Genomic DNA, 23,086 nt, shown 5'->3' with positions numbered 1-23,086 from the left:
TTTGCGAGTGCTAAATTAATATATTTACATGTTCTCCTCCCACAAGACGCACTTTTGCGTGTAAACGCCCCATATTGCATATTCATTGCAGAAAAAGTACTAAATGGATAAGAGGCGCTATTTAGCACGTTTTAAAGACCAAATCCTTTTAGCACGCTGTTGATAGATCAGTTTGTACATTTTTTAGCGTGCGCAGTGAAATAGCTCACGTTTTTATTCACGCAAACCTTTGATAGATCCCGCCCTTAGTATCTACTCTATGTATCATGTAAGACTAAAACTGTTAGGTTTGGTGGAGGCTTTAGGGCCCAAATGCAGAGATGAGTTTTGCTGATTTAATTAAGGACTTAATAGCAACTGAGGCAAAAAATCTAGAAAAATACAAAAATACTGAAAACCAAACAAAATCGCGTCAGGGAAAATACACGTGGGGAACAAAAGACGAGGAAGCAACAAAACCACAACAAGAAACCAGCACAGGAACTGTAGAGGTGGTGTATATATGGGGAACGGAACAAAGCACAGGCTAATGAGCTGATATGGAGCAGGATGAATAGGATTAATAAGGACGGAGCCAAGGGGAAGAAACAGGAACAAGGGGAAAAATACAGACAGAAAACAGCTAGAGAGAGCAGAACTCTGACGAAAACTTTAGTAAAACCTCCCCCATTTTATAACCATCCATCCAGTTAATCTGTTTCCGTACCCAATCTGAAGGATCATTGGTGGTTTCATCGGGTGAGATGCAGGTTTCACCCCAGAAAAACACTTTACAAACACAAAATGGACATTTTTTTGAGTGGAGTTTATCTTTTCTTTTTTCTACAAAGTTAAAGAGTGTAAAACATGTCTATCTAAACAAGTCTTAGATCCAGAAAAAAGTTTTTTGATTGAGTAAGAGCAGATTCTGCTAGAATGTTATTCTTCTTTTAATAAAATTCTGCTCAAAAACAGCTGCAATAATCTGTCGGTGCAATGAAATAATTGCACTTGGTCAGACTTCTTGTTTTGAGAATACACGATTTTTTTTTAAAGAAAAGTAAAATATATCTTGAATCAACTATCTTCCCTTGATTCAAGCAGTTACATTTTATCTAACATTATCTTAAAATATATAAGATAATGTTATTTAGCTGCTCAAACTAAGGGCAAATGCATTTATTTTATTTTTCGTCACTGTAAAATAATATGTAACTTGTTAAATGCCAATTAAACGATTTAAACTGTAGGACCAAACTAAGCTTTCTTCTCTGTGTTTGAGAATAGATGACTAACTCTTGTTATCTTATAATATTATGAAAGAAGAATTTATTTCAGTGAAATTTTAAATTCAGTGAAAAACGATTTTATATTCCATAAGATTTAAAAAAAGATCATAACAGGTAAGACAATTTGCCAATAAAAACAGATGTTCTACATTTAAATAATAAACCCTATTATCTTATTTCAAAAGATATAAAATAATGTTATTTACCTGCTCAAATTAGGGGCAAATGCATTTATTTCATTTTATTTTATTTTTTGCTGTGAACCACCTGTAAGTAGACCAAAAGAAGGAACCAAACATTTTCTAAAAAAAAAAAAACTAAAGAAATATATATTGTTCAAACTATGAATATATATTTAATGATTCAAAAACAATTCATGAACCAGAAAAAAAACCAAACCAAATTATCTCATTCAATTTGAATAAAGTTCAGTTCAGAATGACGCTACCTTTTCAGTTATCTCCTTTCTGTAATTGGTGTTCTGCAGGGTAACGGATGACGCCCGGGAGAACGAGATGGATGAAAACCTGGAGCAAGTGGGCGGGATCATTGGCAACCTGCGTCACATGGCCTTAGATATGGGCCAGGAGATAGACACCCAGAACCGCCAGATAGAAAGGATCATGGACAAGGTAATGCATTTATATTAGACATTTATATTTTACATTTTATTTTTATAGAGATAAATTATCTGATTTAACAAATCAACTCAGTAAAAATATCACTATTCTTAAGAGATGACCTAATAAAGTCAGGTTTTATAGAAAATATATGCAATTTTGCTGTTTGAAATTGCATTACTGATTAGGATAATTGCAAATAATCCAATAAATCTAAGCAAAGATGTAGCTAACACGTATAGAGTAATATTCAAATGATGTTTAGCTTGGATTAAGGCTCAACATCCGATTTACTCTAAGTCTAACACTAATGGGTCGAATCTGATTAACATAAATATCTGATCTGTTTATATTTTGAGACACCGAAACCTCTCTCCTTACACGTCTTCACGTCTGTAAAAACTGCCGCTCTTCCCTTTCAGGCTGACTCCAACAAGACTCGGATTGATGAGGCCAACCAACGTGCTACAAAGATGCTGGGCAGTGGCTAAACGGCAGCTCAAAGTGCTCTCATCCCCATTAAACCCCAGTGACACCAACCAAACCACAGGCCCTGCCCCCGACACCGAATGCCGACAGCGGGCGCTGCAAAGTCATGCTTTTTATTGTGATACTGGTAGAAGTTTGCACACATGCACATATCAAACATGGCTTCCCTTCCCTGCTCCTCGCCTCCACCTCCCGTCTGACTCCCCAACCTCGCCGTCAGTGTTGCTCTGGGATTTTACTTCTATGGTTTTGCTAATGAATAGTTCAGTTGAGCATCTTCCACTCCAGTCTTATCCACACTGTAAATAGTCCATCCTTAATGGCTTCTGTGACTTAGATCACTCATCACCTTCTTTTGATTTTTTTTTTTAACTCTTTGTGTAAAATGAACTGTATGTAATCCCCCCACCCCAGATCTCAGTATTCTGTGTATTTATTGGATAGGATGTATGAAGCTACATGCTAAGGTTGTACAAATAGTAAATGCTGAGCATTATATACATTAACGTAGACGTTAACCTGCTCAATGCTTACTAGTTGCATCATAGAAAATCAATACTGCCTGAAATATGACTTTTTTTTCTGGTCAGGACCAATATACCAGTAAATTACCCACATTGTTATTGGAACAGTATTATAGGCATATCAAGCCACAGATTTTACAGTCTAAATGTTTTTCCTCAGGGAGCCGAACCTCAACACACAAACACAAAGTTTTAATCATCTATTAATGTTTTAGGATGTCAGAAAAAGTCAATATTTGTATTATAAGGTTGTGTTTATATAAAAAGGTTTAATCTGAGTGAGTATTAAGGAATCATAAAAACCGGCGACCGAATCAAAGTCTCCTCTGAACGTTGTTTTTCCTCATGGCACCAAATGATTTGTTTAACCAGGTGAATCTATCCCAGCTGGACAGCAGCCTACGTCACGTAGCGAACGCAGAGAGGGAATTTCTACTGTTTGCAATAGTGCCGCTCTGTTTTGTCTCCTAACCTTTCCAGACTGTGATCATCACTGTAAAATAATATGTACCTTGTTAAATGCCAATAAAACCATCGAAACTGTAGGAACAAACTAAGCTTTCTGGTCTGTGTTTGAGAACAAATGACTAACTTGTGTTAACTTATAATATTATGAAAAAAACTATTTATTTTAGTGACATTTAAAAGTCTGTGAAAATTATATTCCAAAAGATCTAAAAAAAAAAAAAAGAAGAATTTTTAATACATAAATGTTATTTTCTGGCCTTAAGTAGCTTTAGGTAGACGAGTAAAGGCTGGTTTATGCTCAGAAAGCAGGTCATCTGCGTGTGTCGCAGTTAATGCAGATATGCCCCCACCCAGGGGCGTTGCTAGGCACAAAGCTTTACTGGGGCACTGGCCCCCTACCGCATATGCCCCTCCTTCCATACATAAATACAGACAAGCACACTGCCCAACCCTGATACATTCCTACCAAAATTACCAGTTGAGATATTAATGAGTATAAGAGCATATTTGTTTTAACAAACATGAACATTTTCAACATTGCAGCTATAAAAAATAAGACATCAACAACTTTGACAAATAAAAAGTTTCCTTATACACATTCTGAAGTAATCATTAATTTCTAGGTTTCAGGGTTTTAGTTCGGGGGAAATTTTAACTCATCCTGAGCTAAGTTTTCCTTTTATTTTTTGAGCATTAAAGTGTACCTCCTATTTATCATTTTTGCAAAGTGGTCAATCACTTGTGACTCAGCTTAGAAAGTTCTTCCTTTTAAACTGATAAAATAGCAAGATGATGGAGCCTGTCTTGTCCCATTGTGCACCTCAGCCAAGTGTGGATCCTTCTCAACACACTGAAAGACCTTTCACAACTACAGCTGTAGATTGTGATGGTGAGGGAGATCTGGATGACCTGCGTTAGTGTGGGGAACATGATGTTATCAAGCAAGTTGAAAACACTGCATATCCTTGATAACAAGGCTTTCTTTTTTAACCAGGAAAAGCTCAAACCATTTTGAATTAAATGAACGTTTTTTTTTACTCCAAATTTGTGCTGGGGATGGTGGGACAACTTCACTTGTTTAGGACCATCATGCTTTCCCCCTAAGTCCCTAATGTCCCCTTCTTGTTTGTGGAAGCTGGTTGTTGCTCCCTCATCACCTTCATGGTCCTGTCTCTCCTGTCTCTCTCCTGTCTCTTGCCTGTCAGTCACGCCTCCTCCTCCCTTTCCTACTCCAGCACCCTCATTCTCATTCTCTACAGCAAACATTAAAAAAACGTAAATTTATATTTATGTAAATATCTATCATATTGCTTATAACGTCCCTAATGTAACTGCTTAGCTTAAATCACTAATTCATTACGGGACCTTACCTCCCTCTCTCTCATCTTGTTTTACTGCTTCCCTGTCTCTGCTTCGTGTGAGGAATTCCCTGATATCCATCTACAAACCAATGCAGTAATTTTCAGTTAGTAGCCTATAAATCATGTGGTTTCACTGGGAAAATAATAAAATTGACAGGTAAGAAACGGTACCAGAACTAAAAATGCGTCGCGGCCGCACAGTGTCCCATCCAACTCAGTTGAGAGCAGCGCGTTAGTTTACCTGCAGTTCATGCAGTGACATGCGCTGACGTGGGGGCGCTAATACGTCCTCAATTTGGAGTTAACAACACACTTGCTACGCATTTGAGTAGAAATATACGTCTCCTTCCGTTAGAATTATCTAAATTGATGCATTGAAAATGTAATACTGTTGCAAATATTCATGAGATTTATAGTGGGGCACAGCTCATTTATACTGGGGCACGTGCCCCAGTAAATGGGGTCTGGCGACGCCGATGCCCCCACCCCTTCCGCAGACACTCTGCTGCACCTCCCCAAAATTTTATTTTGACCGCAGACAGGAGGCCTCTGATTGGTACCTTACAGGCTTTTTTTTTGTTTGACCGCCATTGTGGAAAACGACTCGTTAAGATGTACCAGCGAGAAGAGCGAGGTGCGCAAGAACGCTGGGAACCTTTTTCCACCTGGATCCCCGCTCTTTTTCGCCCTCATGTCCCTTCGTTGCCACACAAACTTACCTCACCAACTCAGCCGTATCGCAACCCAGATTTCGTGATTGTCCCTCTTGTGTTGTGGTGTGGAATAACATACTGCGGACAACGCTTCAAAATTGGGCATAAATTTAAAATATCTGCATCATACCTGCGACAAACTCAGTGAAACACACTTCTGTGAGAGTATAACCAGGCCCTAATCCACCAGAAAGACACTCTGGTGACCCAAAGAGTGAGGGCCAGAAAGGATGCCTGTTACCATATAGAAGGAAAGAGGGCAGACAAGCAGCACGGTGTACAGCGGGTTAGATAAGCCTTAATCCTGGTAAATTTCTCTTGATTAGAATATTTCTAACTAGGCAGTCATTGCTATTGACCAGTATATTCTCATTATCAGTTCGTACGAAATCGTACGAAAAGTTATGCACAGTATTTCGTACGTTTTTGACGTATTTTTCGTCGTATTTTTACATCTTGCCTCGAGACAAGATATTCGTGCGCATGCGCATCTTACGCACCATTCAATAACATAGAATTTAACATACAATTAACCCTAACCCTAAGATACAAAAGAAGCAAGCAACGTAGTGTGAGACATCATTAATTAATTATAGCACTGTCCATCCCAGTTTTACGTCCGTCTGCTTTTTTCGTCTGTCTGGCTGCGCATGCGCATTGATATGTTTTTTTCGATTTCATACGAACTGATAATGAGAATATGTTGCATTGACCCAAGTCTTTGAAACAAGCACAGAGGTCCAAACAGATTACAGCACACCAGGTGTTCTAGACAGGAGCCTACAGGGGCCAGTGCCCCTTAGAACTGGTCCTGGCTTCATCCATCCATCCATCCATCTTCTCCTGCTTATTCTGTCAGGGTCTCAGTGGGGCCAGTTCCAATCACTAGCAGGGTTCACCATGGTCTGCCGTAGGACAAAACATGGGCCTTTCCCCTGGACTGCAGGAGCTATCTTTGCACCAGAGCTAACAAAGCTCTAGATTTTCCAGTTTTGATCACCAAAAGCTCCATCTCCTGGAGACAGAAGCTGGTGTGACAGGAACTGCACCTTTTTGTTGGACCAAACAAGAGCTTGCCTGGCACCAAGTACATCAGGGAGATGGGGAGGAGTTTACTACTCCATGGTGCATGAAGAGCCATACTGCACATGCGTACAACAACTTTGTAAGATGTTGAATAGTTCTGACAGTAACACCTTTTGTGGCTGTATAATAATTACCTGTAAAGCAAAATAGCATTCCTTCCTTCATGCTGTCAGAGAGCACACAGCTGGATGACCCATTTACAGGCGTCACTTTATGCATAGTTTATTGGGGGATGAGCAGAACCATTTCTCCTCTAATCATTCATTTGTTGCAATGACATCCAGAGAAGCTCTCTGACTCTTGGATAGCTGTTGATACATTTTTTGACTCCTCCGGTTAGTGAAAGTAAAGCCTCCCTGGATTATGGCTCTACTGATGTTCACTGGGACATTCAGAGGTTTAGAAGAGCGACTGTTACAATTAGTACTTCTGCTCAACAGGAGGATGAAAGTCAGATCTGTTCCAAAATCAAAATGTAAAGGTGATATTAGAAGAAAGTTAAAACACCAAAGCAGAGGCAGAGAAGGAAAGATGAGCGGCAGTGCATTACACTAATGGACATCCACAGTGGTGCCGTGGGCTTAGGGCGGATTAGAGTTCACTACGTCACTGAGAATTGAAACACTCTCCAACACATGGATGATCCTGCACTATAACTTAGTGACACGTATTACCAAAGCCAATTACCAACAAGGCTGCCATTAGTATGGAAATAAAAATGGTTGAACAGTGAATTCCACATTAATCATAGAAAATAATTAATAAAAAATATATATATATTTTATGTTTACTGAAAATACATTATTTGTGCTTTAAATTTTATTCTCTTTAATTAATGTTCTCTGTTCTTATGCACTCCTAATGCAAAGGACCTTCACAGTTAAACCAGCAAACACAAAAAAAAGAAAAAAAAAGAGAGATGTAAAGTTATTGATGCATTTCTAATACACAGGCTCCCCCTGCTGGCAGTTTGTTAAAACACAGTTTTTTCCTGGGCCAGTAACTTAGACTCTGGGTGCAGGAGAAAAAAACACTTAAATAGCTTTAATATGGGGGGATATTTAGGTCAAATTATCAGGGGGAAAAAAGTTATTGTATGTCAGTGTTAAAGCAGAATTGTGTATATGAGTTTTTTTTATGTGATATAAAATAATAATGAAAGCCTCCAAAGATTTTTTAGGCTAACCCTAAGACTATAACAAATCTAATCTTTAAGCAAGATGTGTGCCTATAAAACAGTAAAATACAGTAATGTTACTAAATAACTTATCTACTTCATTAAATGATCAGGAATTTGCATTAGAAAGGCTGTATGAGGCGAGGCACGATAGAAGAATATGGCATTTTTTAAACAAAATCATATGTGCACACCCTTTGTTGAATCAAATAGATTTATTCTCACAAAGCCAGGTGATGTTGCTAATCATTTCAGTGACAATTGAAACTATATTTAATCCCTGTTGAAAAAAAAACTCCATAATAATTAGATTATGAACACTTCACACAACGTTATGGGGCCGTGCTTTTTCTGTGGCAGCTCCCAAGCTGAGGGACGATCTGCCTCTGAGCAGAAGACAGGCCTCTTCTCTGGCTGTGTTTAAGTCCCTTCTTAAGACTCATCTTTTTTCCTTGGCTTTAGGCACAATTTGAGAGGTTTTACTTTGTTTTATTCTCTTGTATACTAATAGGTATTTTACACTCGTTTTTTCTCTATTTTATAATTTTATTGTATTTTATGATTGTGTACAGCACTTTGGTCCTGTCCGGTGCATAAAGTGCTTCATAAATAAAGTTGGTTTGGTGTAGTTAGATCATATGAGTGTATTAAGAACATTATAATGAGGAATTTGTATTTAAATAAGTTGATGTCCACATGGTGGGCCTGTGTCCAAGGATCTGGAAGGAGGCTAAACTTCTTCCTTTACCTGAGGACGCTAAATCTAGTTTTGATGAAGGGAACTCTAGACCAATAAGTATTTTACCTTTAAGCAAAATGCTGAAAAGGTTGGTACATGCACAACTTCAAGATTATTTTGTTACAAAAGCGGTTTACTATTATAAGAAAACAGTCTAATCTATACATAACAGTTAGCCTGCAAAAATTATTAGAAGGAGAGGGGCCGGGAAACAAGACTGGTTTCTTTGTAACCGGTTTATGGGGTTCCATTAGGGAAAAAAAAAAAAAGTAGATGTAATATGTGTAGATTTTGCTGGTTTATGCTGCTGCTATTTGCTACGCTTAAATTTTATATCTCAATGGCTAGAGGTGTGGATCTCAACACAAAGCAAAACAAGATAAAACAGTTCTCGAGCATCAGATATCTAAAGAGGGTCAGCAGATGTGAAGCCGTCTATTTGGAGAAGACGGGTAAACAGAAGTACCATTTCAGAGGGAGGCCTTCGCATTCCAGGCATCTTTGAGTGTGGCGTCCTGATTTGACACGAGTAGATGTGGTCTGAACCAGACATTTTTATGGACATGATGGTTAATTAGGTCACACATGAAGATATAACAGTCCTGGCCCAAATTTAGCAGTGATCATACCCAAACATACCCCACCTCGGTCTTATCTATTAAATATAAACCTACTGACTGACCAAAAGAACTCGTTTCAGAGGAGAGTTTATTAAATATTTAACTAACTATACACTCTGTTTACATTTTTTCTTTCTAAATTTATAAATACTTTTACCAGCTCAAAAAACACAACCGAATTTAGTAATTCATTTATTTTTGTGTTTTCCTTATGTTGTCGTTTTCTTTTTGGTTGGTTTTTATAATGTTTTTGTAAATCTATTATGTTTTCACTGTTTTATTGTCAATCCTTTACATTCTTCATATATGATTGGTGTTTTTTTTTTATTTGTATTAATCACACAAAATCCAAGAGTAGTGGTTGAATTATTGTTGTAATACTTTTATGCTATGAATACTTTTCAAAATACTGTCTACATAACAAATCACAGCTTTTAGATTGACTATTTACTCTGTAATGATATAGATCTTCCCATAAGAAATGTCCTCTTATTTAAGCTGTCAAGCATTAAGCATTGCAGCAGGATCGGTTTCCTAAATACAAATCAAATGAAAGTCTGGCACTCAGTGGGAACCGTCAGCTCTATTTGGTCAAGAAAAAAACTAAAAAAAAAAATGGAAATGCAAAGAAAATCACTGTGTGCTGGATAAAAATGACAATATTCAGCAAACCAGCCATTCCAAACAATCCGTGTAACGTTGTTTTCAAATTAGACTAGTTGGTTAAATGAAACTAGTTAAAGCTACAGTGTGTAACTTTCAGCGACATCTAACGTCCAGACTGCAGACCGCAGCAACATGAACATCTCCCCCCCAACAGTACGGCGAGCGGTACGGGACAAAATGTCTTCCACGACGTCCGCATCACCTACCTTCTCAAGTGATGAGGTTTGTTTACATAGATAATTTTACAGATAGTATTTCATTAGTCTGTGTAGGGTATAGATTTCATGTAGACTTAAGATAATAAATATACCCGTTATTTTTTCTACATCGTTGTGACGTTTTGGCGATCTCGCAATCGCTAGTTTGTTGGCTCTGCGCTGCCGTAGCGCAAAGATGTCTGCCTCCATGGCTGCGAGACCCGCTCCTATGTAATTATAAATAACGAATTCTAAGGCAACGCAAATATTAAGGTTAAGAGGCTGAGCTCGTAGATGATGATAAATAACATAGTTATGTATAATATATTACATTTCTGACTGTATATCCCTGTAATCATTACACACTGTAGCTTTAACAATTATTTTAAAGGTAGCTACCTCTGTGACATTACTTGCTGGTTTGTTTATTCTTGCTATAAAGTCAATCATCGTTGATTTCTGGGCAGACTTTGCTCACAATTGCTTTCCACAGATTTAAAATATGTACGGTGGTTAAAACAAGTGTTGAAGACCATATTCTCTTTACTTCTGGAGGCGGGATTCCCTGTAGAAGGAGGAGCTAAGATGCATTTCTATTGGTCAATGTGATCATCAAGAGCGAAAATGAAGGGAATAAAGTATGATCTGTGAAACTCAATTGGAAAAGAATGCAATATCTTTAACAATAAAATCTGTAAAAAAAAAAGAAAAAAAGAAAGAAAATTAGAAAAAAGAAAATTGAAAGTAAAAAGTAGTAAATTCTTTTTATTAAATAAAAATACTCACAAAACTGTTTAAAGAAAAGGTTTAATTGCTTGCAATTTTTTTTTCTTCAAATTGCTATTTACAAAATGTGTCCTTTAGTTTATTTTTATTTACAGTGTCCTGTCTGGCGATGCAGCAATAAGAATAATTGTCTTGATGCCAAAAAGAGCCAAACAGATTCACATGTGGAGCAGTACGGTAATCGCCAGGGTGTTCCGCTTGATTTATGCATGTAAATAGCTTTATTATAATTCATGCAGGGAGTATTGCAGATTTTATGGACACTGCAATGTTGGTCAAACAGGAAAGAAAAAACAGGGGGGAAAAAATGAGAAAAGATGAAAGGAGGAGATAAAAGGGAGACAATGATAAACCATCTTCAGTCTGCTTCATCACCTGCAAAGAGATGGAAAAAGAAAACAACCAACGGCTATAGCATAAGAGATACAATAAAGTAACACCTTTATACTATCGCCGAAGTATAAGTAGGATTATTTAATCTGACATGTATACTGTAGTAGCAGAAGATCAGAATATGGGCTTTCTGTATGTGTGTTCTTTATTTTAAACAATAATGAATCCTTACATTTTTTACTAATATGTATCCATTCATTACCTGCAGGAAAGCCAGCAGCCTGTTCTCCAGCAGTCATCCGCTAATAGGCAGGATGCACCCTATAGGCCATCGGTCCCTCACACATGCAAACATTTTTGCACTTTATTATATTAACTATTTTTCTGTCCATATTAACAAAAAAATATTGTAATAAAAAAAACCTAAAACGTACAGAGGAAGATCTTTTATTTCCGTGTGGATCATCCAAATAAGTGGTCCTCCTAACTGTCAATCATTCTGGTGATATGTGTGCGTAAGGCTGTCCTCCGTACTCACCCAGTTAGATATCTTTTTCTGCACTCGAGCACTTTCATGTGTATATCTGTGGTGAGCTTTGAAAATGGCCAAGGGTCGTAAGAGAAAAGGTGTCAATACCTCGTATTCAAGAATAACTTCTGAGGCCTTTAGAAAGGCCTCAGAAGAGGCAGATATATCCCAGAATGCTTTGCACAGAGCTCTCCTCGCAAAGCATTATGGGATTTGCTGTCACAGCGGCCCGTTGTCGCCATAGGCTGCTGCTACCCTGACGCAGGCACCACGCAGTGGACCAAGGAGGAGGTGATCAGCTGTCCAAACGGTAAGTTAACTGAGTTTACTATAAAGTCCGCGCTCTATATAGTGATTGAGGGATTTAGGGGTTAGAGGGGACATTCGGAGACAGTATGAGCTATGAGAACAGCAACTTTTATAGAGAGCGTGCACGAGGAGAAATGGGCATCAGATAAAATACTCTCGCATGCACATTTTTTTTTTTTTTTTAAGTGAAGACACACATTTTTTTTTTTTTTTAATTCGGGAAAATCCTCCACAATACCTTTAATATAAGAGAAAATCCTGGACAACATTATAATAGATGCACAACAGGGAGCATGAGGGACGTTTTCTTCATTTCAAATTGTTCAATGACAAAACAAAGGCATACAATAGAAGTTTGCATACATTTTTTTTATTTCTCTTAAAGTTTGTGTATAAAAAAAATAGAACAAGAAATAGATATTCTCTTTTCCTTCAGCCAATCATTTTATCCCGGTATCCCATATACTGACAAGAAAAAACTAAATCTTACAACAGCATGTACAAAAAAACAAAAAAAAGATACAGAAAAGCAGAAAAACAAAAAAATCATTCCAAACAATCGTAACAAAAATCCGGGAACTGGAAGGCCATCAATAACTTAGATATTTTATAATAAATGAAACAAATCGTCAATGTAACACACACACACACACACATACATATATTCATATATATAGGTATGTATGTATGGGTGTGTGTGTGTAAAAAGAGGGAAGGGGGGGATTGGGAAAAAAACTACTTTTTTTGAATGTTTAAGTGATAAATAAGGAACAAAATCTGGCAAAAAACAGACCACAAACAAAGCCCATTCCAGAAATGGATTATGAAGTTTCGTAACAAGACGCTCGACCCAGACGCTGATGAGCTCCAGCACAGGTCTAGTTTTAGAGAAACTGCTTTCTTTAAAAAACATTTCTTCAATTTACAGTTAAACTATGTTGGAAACAGTAAACAACTAAAACAGGAAAAAACTAAATCTGACTTGAGTTAAAGTGATAGAAACAAAAGGTTCCAGTGAAACCATCAGTCAGCTTGAACTGGTCCCATGTGACGAACGTTTGATGCATCAGAGCCCGTTAGGTTTGTGTTTTTTATTTGACCGTGCTGAACGGCACCCAGTGAGATCATCAATCCGCTGAGATGACAGCTTTAGTGTTTTATACAAGTACACAGACTGGACGAAAAGAAAAGTGAGATGGGTGGATGGTTGAAGGAAGATACCAAAATATCAAATTCTAAAAAAAAAAAAAATCAGGTCCAAATAAACGCCAGGGGGAGATTTGCACAGTGATCACAACTTCACAAAAAAACAGAAAATATCAAAGAACGTCCAGGAATTAAATCCAAATGTTGCTCATTGAGACCATTCCATTAAATTTCTCCTTTATTTTAATCTTCATGCTCAAAGTTGGATATTTAGACTTAAATTGCATTTTTTCTCTCTGAGAGACGGACTTTAAATTGCGTTTCTCTTACAGGTCACCACTTATTTCACAAGAAAAGCGGGAACTTAAATTCAGTCCAGTTTTTTGGCTCAAACCTTCATCAAACCCATTCAAATGTTCACAGAGTAGAGAGGAAATAAAACAGTTTGGGAAATAATCTGATCAAGAGGTAAATGTAACGATCCAGTTTAATGCAGCAGAAAAACGAGCAGTAACGGGTCAGTTTGTTACAGTTGATCCTGATTTGATAGAAGGAACGGTAACGCTGACAAAAAGTAGGAAACATCCTCAGGAAAGAGCAAGCAGAAAATCGACTTTATATTAAGGAAAAAACAATAACGTGTTATAAAGGTTTTCATTTTCCTCTAACTTTATTTTTCTATCCGCTCTCTAATTTTCCCTTTGTGTAATTTTCAAGCCTCCAAAAGGACAAACCAGAGGTAAGAGGCCTGATAGAAAACATCTGCTTCAGTGTAAAACATTTTATGTTTAATAACTAAACTGTTTCACTCGGGTTAAACTGTGTGTAATAACAAAAAAAGGAAGGGAGCAACAAGCAGAAGGAAACCAGCAACTATATTATAACATGTCTTGATTTTTAAGATAAACCTAAATTATTTCTCTTATAACAGCATCGCTAACTTTTACTTACCGTTACCAGAGTGTGAGTTTCCCTCCTGGATCAAACGCAGCTGAATTTAACACCCCAATGACGTACTTTGACTTTCTGATCATTTGAACATTTATATACAGACATATAAAGTGCAGGAAAAGCTGCTTCTGAGTCAGAAACTGAGACCCTAAATGAGGTGGAGGTTTATGTTGGAATCACAGAGATAAATAAAAACCGCTTGTCTTTATTTTTTATTTATTTTTAAATAAAGTTATGTTTTTCAATCCTGACAGGATTGCACCATCCCTTCCATCAGAAGCCTAATGCCCGAACAAAACACGCTTGAGGTCTGGTTATCTGGAAGGAATACCCCTGGATTATTCATTCCTGGATTATTAATCTAAATATAATATGACGAATGAAAACAAAAGCTCTAATTTCTTTCAATAAATCGTCAAATAATTAATTTCCTTTGTAGTGATACCTCGATATAATTATACTTAAACAGGATCTTTAGCTTTATTTAAAATGTGATATATTTTTTTTTTATAAAATTAATACCAAAAAGAAGAAAAACTGCCTTCCTCTTGACTATTGGATACAACAGGAACTCAATCTCAGCATTTATTTAATCCCAAGGAGTGAACAAGAAGCTTATTTAGTAGTTTTAATGTTTTTCTTTTTAGATTTTCAGAATAGAAGTTTATTAAGATGTAATCATGACTTCTTTATAAATAATAATCTTGAATTCCTGTTTGAATAACAACAAAAGTTAATGACTTTTCTGGTTAACGTTTCAATTGGTGACATTTTATTTTCTTGCCATGGCAACAGCAATAGAAAATTGTTATTTTAAGCTTTATTTCTCAGTAGTTGGAAGATGTGATTAACTCTTTAGTTTGAATTAACATCCACCTTCGACCAATTAAACAGTCAGATTAATCCAAAGAGTCAAGATATGCTGAATAGCAATCTAAACATCTTCATGTTTCCTTTCAAACGAATCCAAGCAGGAAGCTTTTCTATAAATCACAGAATTTTTATGTCAAATCTGGTTTTTAGGAGAGATCTTTATAAATTTCTAACAGTGTTTGAGCAAAATTCTGGAATCTTTTTACTATATAGAATTATATATTTTTTAATCAGACTTTAAAAGCTAACAGTAAATGTTATTCTAATCCATTCGCTTGGAGTCTGATTGCGGTGAAAGCAGGTTTGGATCAGAGAACGAATGAATGCTGGTTGGAGAAAACAGCAAATGTGAGGAAAAAAAATTGAAAAATAAACATTTCTTTTTTTTTTTACATTCAATAAATAAACTGAGCATTTTTTATACTGAAATGTTTGAAGTCTTTCTACTTTTTGTCAGTATTTTGGCTGCATGCAGAGGATGGAGACTGCGCAACCTCTGTGGCAACAAACATCGCTTTAAGTCTGAGAAAAGAAAAAACAGACACACCAGGCAGGAAGTCACCAGGCGACAGCAGCAGAGGTAAAGAAAGAAAACATGGAGCAGAGAAGGATTCTACTTTTCTCTTTCACCTGAGATTCTATCTGAGAAACCAGGCTTTTCTTAGAGAGCATGGTGCCCTCTAGTGGCAGGTGGGGGAGATACGGCGTCTCTCTATACGAGGCAAACTGTTGTACCGTTTATGAAATACATCCAAAAATCAATTAATAAACAATAAAATAATGACTAAAAAAAACAAATGATGTGGAGTGAAAATGTTCTAAGCAAAAACCAACCTGAATAAGATTTTTTCTCCTTTTAATATACTCATAATATACTGACTATATAACAACCACAAGAGAAATGATGAATAGCAGCTTCTTTCTGTACATAAAGAAAGTCTCTGACTGTATAAAAGTTAGAAAAGTGAAAAAACAACTGGTTTGTACATAAATGCTCTGCACAGGTAGAGATGAAAATGTTGGCGAATATTTACAAGTGTAAAAAAAAAAGAAAAAGTGTACATTAAGGACGTCTCTGACCTCGGGGGGGTGGGGGGGACTCACAGGTTCATGTCCTTTTAGCTTTACGGCTCTGTTTTGCACATCTTGCTGCACCATTAAAGCTGAACTCTGAGCGACCTGCTGGAGCTGGCTTTGTTTGGGGTAAACCGACCGGACCGCTGCTCTAGAAGCTGGAGAAGCAGGGTGGGAGAGTGGAGGAAAGGTAACGTCCGTTTTATCCGGAGGAGGAAGATCAAGGTGCTTTTTATTCTTTATTCTTCCGTTTTTCACGGCCGTGTCTCTAAGAGTCAACGGGGTTTAGAAACGACGTGAAAAGCAACAGATTTGGCAGAGCTGACTGTTCTCCCATCGCTTGTTCCGGTTGACTGGCTTTTGACCCGGCATTATGCTGACGCTCAACCTTTACGGCGAGCCCATCCGCGAACCGCCACCTCTCTTCATTAGATATGCTTGAAGTTTTCAACATAATGCCCGCTCAAAACGCTGCTCATTTACAAGGCATGTCGTTTCCTCAAACGGAAACGGATAAAAAAAAAGTAACAAAGAACTATAAAACGAGTCCAGCCGCAGAGAGCAAAATGGCTCTCCTCCAAATTATTCTTGAAGATGTTTTTTTTTTTTTTTTTTTTTTATCTTTCCGCTCAGCAATAGGAGCGGTGTCACAAATGACAGCCAGCGGGTACAAACTCCGACGAGTAGGTTATTCAAAAAAAAAAAAAACACAACAAAAAAGAACAGAAGGTGTGCGGCCTCACAGCAGGACAGTAACTCTGAAAGTTTAATCTGGTGTCCAAATGCCTACATCCATCCTGTAGGGAAAGTCTCAATAGGATTTGTTCTTGGGGTGGGTGGACGCTTCACAGCCTGCTCTATCAGCAGGCTGAGGACTGTGGGAGGGGCATGGCGCGCTCGTTCTTGCGTCCTCCGTTCATGTGCGCGTACGGCGGCAGTTCGTCCAGGGACGGCCGCATGTTGGAGCCCGACCCGGCCGCTGGTCCCGCGCTCGCAGGAAGGCCCGTTCCCGAGAGTCCGTTCGCTGCCTGCTGGCCTGACGGCTCCGGGACCTTCGCTGCGCTGGATGTGCAGGGAGAGGAGGGGGAGCTGGGGGCCTGTGGCGGAGCGGGTGGGCCCTCCGAGCCGGGGGAAGGGGGGGTCTGCTGCGTGGAGGCAGAAGGATCCAGGCCAGCATCCACTGTGTGACCCAGCTTGTCCAGGTGGAGCTGCGGAGCTTCAGGGGGCTTGTTGTCGGCGCTGTAGTAGAAACTAACCTCTTTGAAAGACGGGTCCAGCTCATCCTTTATGCTGCCGATTATCTCCACGAAGGAGGGACGCATTTTAGGGTTGAACTGCCAACACATCCGCATCAGCTCAAACCTGCGCACACAGAAATATTGGTTCCATCAATTTCCCGCTGCAATCCCACAATAATTTACTTTGGCAAAATATTTGCTCTCTGGAGCCAAAATGGCGGCATGTATCCGCTCCTTCCCATTTCAGTTTCCGGAATTGACAGCTAAAGCAAGTTTGTCAAAAAAAGTGTCTTTTATTTCAGAAAAGTTCAACATTTGGGAATATTTGACTAAAAATAAGAGCATTAATCTCTTTTGTCTATATTCTAACCAAGCAGCTACGATCAGATGATTTGATCAGCTCAAGATAAAAAAAAAAAACTTTTTATGGAATTTTTTACTTTAGGAAAATAACCATTTAAATTTTTCATTTCAGATTTTTTAAACTAACTTTAATAATTTAAAGGGATTTAAATACATGCCTGATATATATAAGTCCTGTTTATATTTGTCCTAAGAAAAAAAGTGTTCATCCATTTATTAGGTACCTTAAACTCATCGTTTAAGGAAATGCAGTAGTGCTAATGACCCAGCCTGGAGCTACTGGCTAAAGATTCCTTCAGTTCTAGAGAGAACCATGTATGCTTAGGAAGCAACGAATTCCTGAAAAAATACCCCGAGATTTAGGAAAAGCATCTTGGGAAATAACTCTGCACATTAAAGTTCTCTATTACCCCATTTACACTACCCTTGAAAAACCGTGCAGAGACCGGTCCGAGCTCAGTAACTGGGATCACTTATGGTGTGTAAATGGAAAGCAAACTGAACTGAACCAAGCTAGACACAACCGGACCGAGATAACTGCAGACCAGTTCCAGAGGTGGGCTCGGTTCTCTGATAACAAGAGCGCATGAGCAGAACGCGTCATCTCCGTCTGGATGCACATCGCGATTTACACTCCATTCCAGTAGTTGGCGGTAATGCCCCTCCAGAAACAGAAGAAGAAGAACAACTTCTTCCTCTTCTCCACGCAACATTTTAAATAATGGCATTTTAAATAATAACACCGAAGTACAGCAATAATAATTAAGCATAATTTTCTGAATATGAGGGGCGCCGCCATTTTGATTTGCTTGATTCCCTCCTTCTTCGTCTTCTTCTTGTGTTTTATGGCGGTTGGCAAACAACTTTTGGTGCATTACCGCCACCAACTACTTGATTTCCTCTTTCAACACTGGCAGTAATACCGCAGATAGTCACTCGGAGGCGAGGAACCGAGATAGCATGATGTGTAAACGGTCGTCAGAACCGAGCTCGGCCTGGTTAACTGATCCGAGCTCGGACCGGTCTCGACATGGATCGGTTTTTCAAGTGTAGTGGAAATTAGGCTTATGAGTCCAAGAAGGTACCAGAGAATAACCAGAGGTAACGTAGAGCTCTTAAGCGTACATAAAAAGAAAAAAACAGGCAAGTTTCAAAAGGTACCAAAATAACCTACAACTTCCTAAAAAGGTAAACAGTAAGTTTAAACAAATAACCCACAAGCTACTAAAAATATAACCAGCAAGTTCCTAAAAAGATAAGATACAATTTAAGTTTAGAAGGCATGTTAAAACCTCAAAGTTCCAGAAATCCTGCAACATCTGGGGGGAAAAAATAAACAAATTTTGAGATCCAAAAATTAACCTGTACGTTCCAGGAAAGTAACTCTGAATTTTCAGGATAAAGTTTCTGTAAAGTTCCAGAAATATTGCAACAACAAAAAAAAAAGTTCAGAATGAAACTCCTGCATCTCAGAAAAAAACAAACCAACAAAAGAAAACCTGCAGGTTCTGACAAGGTAGCCTGTTAGTTATGGGACAGCTTTTTGCTAATTTAATAAGAATATATTCTAAATCAAGGAGGAGGCAGATTCCTGAGGTTATCTCATGTTTAAAACGCACATCAACAACATAAACAAGCTGGTAATTCTGAAATAAGACACAGCTATACGTTTCCTTTTCCCCACCAGACGCCATGTTTGTTTGCCATGCTTTGAAAAGTTGTTCATATTTTGCCTTGATAAAAGAGGCAATTTAATATAATATAAAATTAGAAACAAGCACAGAACCAGAAAAGGCAGAATGTAACAAACAGGCAGGGAGTGGAACGAGCTTCAGAGAGGGACGGACAGCAGCACCGCTGCAGGGTGGGGGGAACGGGAGGCGCTCATAATAAGAAGGCAGGGGAAGGAAAACATGGTAAACACAAAGGCGAGGACATGGATGCATAAAGGTTTGTAGTGCAGGCTGGTGTATGTGCGGTTCCTTACAGCATGTCTGGACAGTTCTGTGGTTTCTCCAGTAGGCCTCCCTCCATTACAAAACGAAGGACTTGTTCATTGGACAGACCCTGGTAGGGCTGCTCTGCCAGGGTGGCAATCTCCCACAACACCACCCCAAAGGACCTGCAGGGGAAAAAACAGCACGGGGAGCTCAGAGAGTCTGGTTTGCATTACCAGGTTTTTAAATGCACCACATGGAGAACAAGAAGGCCTGTTTACCAGACATCTGAGTTTGTAGTGAAAACGCCGTCCTTCAGAGACTCCGGGGACATCCAGCGGACAGGGAGCAAACCTTTCCCCCCCTTGCGATAGTAATCAGTCTCATAGATGTCTCTGGTCATCCCGAAATCTGCGGAGAGATGAAGAACGGACAACGTCCACTTAGCCAACCCCGCTGCATTAGAAAAACACCATCCCGAAAACTTTTAAACACTTTCCAAGCGATATATTGAGCTAATTCTTTGGCTGTAATTGCCGTCTGCCGAACGAACGGCTCCGTGGAGGAGAGGAAGGCATTCTTTAGGGAGATTACAGCCCCAGAAATAGTATTAAATTAACCATAATCCTTTGGAGAGGTATCCATGCTGGTTTTACAGACATTCAAACCCACAGAAACCTTTAAATTGTAGTGCAGAACAGTTCCTATAATTGTGTGGGTGTTTTTTAGACTAAGAGGTCACACAGTTCTCCCACAGAGGAAACAAACCTGAAAGCATCTGCTCAGAACACAAACAAAAATAGGCCAGAACCGGATGTGCATCAGCGCACGCCGATGAGGACTCTCTACATTTAATGAAGGAGTGCGGAGTCACCTCCTATCTTGACAGTGAAGTCCTCGGCCACCATGCAGTTCCTGGCGGCCAGATCTCGATGGACAAACTTGTTGGCGTTGAGGTAAGCCATGCCGTCGGCGATCTGTCCCGCCATCTGAAGCATCTTTTTCAGCGGAGGGAGAGACAGGCTGGAAAACTGTTGCTGCAGAAACACGGACAGGAGGCAGGATTTGTGATGTTAAAGTTAATTTAATTCATCGTCAGTTTAAAAGGGGCGAAACGTAACGACAGGGGCAACTCATGGAACGCTCTGATTGAAACCTGATGGTAGCAGCGTGGGATAGCATAGAGATCCAAATTCTCCTGAGCTCTGCGGTCACAATGCATGGACCAAATTACCTGCAGGCTGTTCCTCTGATGAACTGTTTGTACCGACTGATTGAGATGGGTTGGCTCTCCATCAACTCCTTAATCCAATGAAAATAATCTTAATCAAACCAGCATCTGTAGAGTCTTTTACCTCTTTAGGACGCAGTGAGCGAAGGTAACTCTTCAGGTCTCCCTTCGTCATCAGCTCCATAATGACCAGGGTGGGTTGGCCTTGGGAAACCACACCGAGGAGACGCACCTGCACAACAAAACCAGAGAACAGCAGCTTTCCCACCTGCTTTTCAAACAGCTACATCCATGTCCACTGGGGATGTTTGTTCGTACCACATGATGGCAATTAAACTCCTTCATAACAGATGCCTCGTTGAGAAACTCGATCCTCTCCCTCATGCTGGCCGACTCGTTTACAGTCTTGACGGCGACGTGTGTCTCCGGCTCGTCTTTGACCACACCCTTAGCCAAGCCTTCGTAAACCATCCCGAAGGACCCCTGGCCCAGCTCCCGACACAGGGAAATCTTCTCCCGGGCCACCTCCCACTCATCTGGTACATACACTGGAGGAAAACAGGCTGTCTGTGAACTCTGCTCCTATAACCACAGATAGAAGTTTGATTTTACGTCTGCAGCAAAGAGATGACTGACTTTCTGCAGCGCTGAAGTACTCCGGGTTGACCGAGGCGTAGAGGACTCCGTTCCCGAGCCGGTCGCTGTTCCTAATGGAATAAAAAGGGTTTATAAGGGCTGAAACAATCAATCGATTATTTAAATAATTGTCAACTAATTTAGTAATCGATTAATGGTTAACTGCAGTATAGAGACTCTAAAACATACCTTTAACTGACAGAGCACTTAGAGCAGGAATTATAGCATAATTGTAAAAACAGGGTTTCTACAGCATAAGGCAAGTTAAATTCAAGACTTTTTAATGCCACTTGAAATAAAAATTTAAGACCAAATTCACAAGAAACACAAGAAACACCTGCTTGCGACAACTTAACCCAAAGGTTTATTTTAACATAAACCACTGCACTAATGTTTCAAATGTTGAAAAGCTTCCCATACAGGAAGAAAGCTAAAAACACACAAATGACAGATATATTTGAACAATTATTTAACTGAATTCACAAACTTTGTTTTAGCAAGGAACAAAACAAATCAGTTTTAAAGCCCCAACATAACCAGTGCTAAGTCTTTTTAGCAGCTATTTTTCTTTGTATGGTTTTCTTAGTATGTTTGATTTGGTGATAAGTGGAGGCGTTGCAGAGACAAGGGTGGAACTAAACTGAGAAATACCGGCTGTTTCTCTGTAACTCCATTTTGACGCTTTGTGTTTCGTGCTTCGCATGTGCGACTCCACTGCCTTAATTCCCATCGTTCTGAGCTTGAATGACTTCTTGCATAAATCCACTGAGCCTCATGTATGTTCCCTGGTTTTAGCCATGGAGGAAACTCTTGGCTGGAGACTATTTTGGTTACATTTACACTTGCTCATATTTTCCAGACAAAAAGTTAATGGTGCATCTCCCAAATGTCCCGGCCGCAACAACGCTTTTATTGGTTCCGCTATCGGGACGGAACCAATAATGGCGAGCCGTTATTTTTTTTTTATAAAAAAAGGGTCAATTTTAATGTTTTATTTCGATTACAAAAATAAATCGTAATAAAAATAATCCTATTTATGATGTTTTAAAAATTAAGGCCTACGAAAGACTGATTTAAGACATTTTAATACCAATTAAGGCCTTAGTTTTATTTTGAAGAATTCAATGCCTTTTAAGACTTTTTAAGGACCCGCAGGAACCCTGAAAAAGATGTTTAAACAATTTGCATTTAAGATAAAAAAAAAATCCAAAACAGGATCAGAGATTAGAGGAAAAGAGGGAGCGACTCCAGACCGCTTCCTCTATGAATACAAGTCAGGCTGCAGGAAAAAAAAGCTTCTACTCATTGGACCCTGGATTACAAAGCAGATTAAAAGCATATTGCAAACATAATCTTTAACATGATGGTTTGAGTCGATTTCATTGAAAAGCTTTAACAAACCCGCTGACATCCTGTAATAGTATCAATAATCCCTTAACAACCATCCCTAATAATGAACTGCATTTTGTTGCTTTCCTGTATGATATATACCAACATGAAGTAACTTTGAAGGAGGAACATTCTTCCAAAATGTTTAACAATGAATCTGAAAGGTGCGGCATGTCCAACATGTGGTGACATAGATGAAACATGCAGCCAAACGATAACCAAGCAGAGCAGAACTTGGAGGAACCAACCTTTTCCTGTTGAGGACGACCAGCATGGAGACCAAAGAGCAGATCAGGATGATGATGACGATGGGGACGAAGATCATAGCAAAGACGTTTTCGTAACCTGTTGACGACAACATTT

General features: G+C 38.9%; 2 protein-coding genes across 3 annotated transcripts in view; one reads left to right on the top strand and one right to left on the bottom strand.

Moving 5' to 3' along the window:
* The window catches only part of LOC119797369 (synaptosomal-associated protein 25-A-like), a 54,326-nt gene extending 51,567 nt beyond the window's left edge, over positions 1-2,759 (top strand). For both annotated transcript variants that reach the window (XM_038306425.1, XM_038306426.1), the window contains exons 7-8: positions 1,756-1,900; positions 2,311-2,759. In XM_038306425.1, the coding sequence (XP_038162353.1) occupies positions 1,756-1,900; positions 2,311-2,379 (214 nt within the window). In that variant the 3' untranslated portion in view covers positions 2,380-2,759. The remainder of the gene's footprint in view (positions 1-1,755; positions 1,901-2,310) is intronic.
* A 13,773-nt stretch (positions 2,760-16,532) lies between these two features.
* The window catches only part of LOC119797368 (insulin-like growth factor 1 receptor), a 70,865-nt gene continuing 64,311 nt past the window's right edge, over positions 16,533-23,086 (bottom strand). Inside the window, exons 14-21 of the mRNA XM_038306423.1 lie at positions 22,972-23,068; positions 21,335-21,405; positions 21,017-21,246; positions 20,823-20,930; positions 20,342-20,504; positions 19,749-19,878; positions 19,518-19,652; positions 16,533-17,291 (exon numbers count right to left, since the gene is read on the bottom strand). Of these exons, the coding sequence (XP_038162351.1) occupies positions 16,790-17,291; positions 19,518-19,652; positions 19,749-19,878; positions 20,342-20,504; positions 20,823-20,930; positions 21,017-21,246; positions 21,335-21,405; positions 22,972-23,068 (1,436 nt within the window). The 3' untranslated portion in view covers positions 16,533-16,789. The remainder of the gene's footprint in view (positions 17,292-19,517; positions 19,653-19,748; positions 19,879-20,341; positions 20,505-20,822; positions 20,931-21,016; positions 21,247-21,334; positions 21,406-22,971; positions 23,069-23,086) is intronic.

Source organism: Cyprinodon tularosa, unplaced genomic scaffold (assembly GCF_016077235.1).
Source record: "Cyprinodon tularosa strain WSP-4 unplaced genomic scaffold, ASM1607723v1 ctg580, whole genome shotgun sequence".
Taxonomy (NCBI): Eukaryota; Metazoa; Chordata; class Actinopteri; order Cyprinodontiformes; family Cyprinodontidae; genus Cyprinodon; species Cyprinodon tularosa.
The sequence above is the reverse complement of the archived record's forward strand: the minus strand, read 5'-3'. Positions and strand labels throughout refer to the sequence as shown.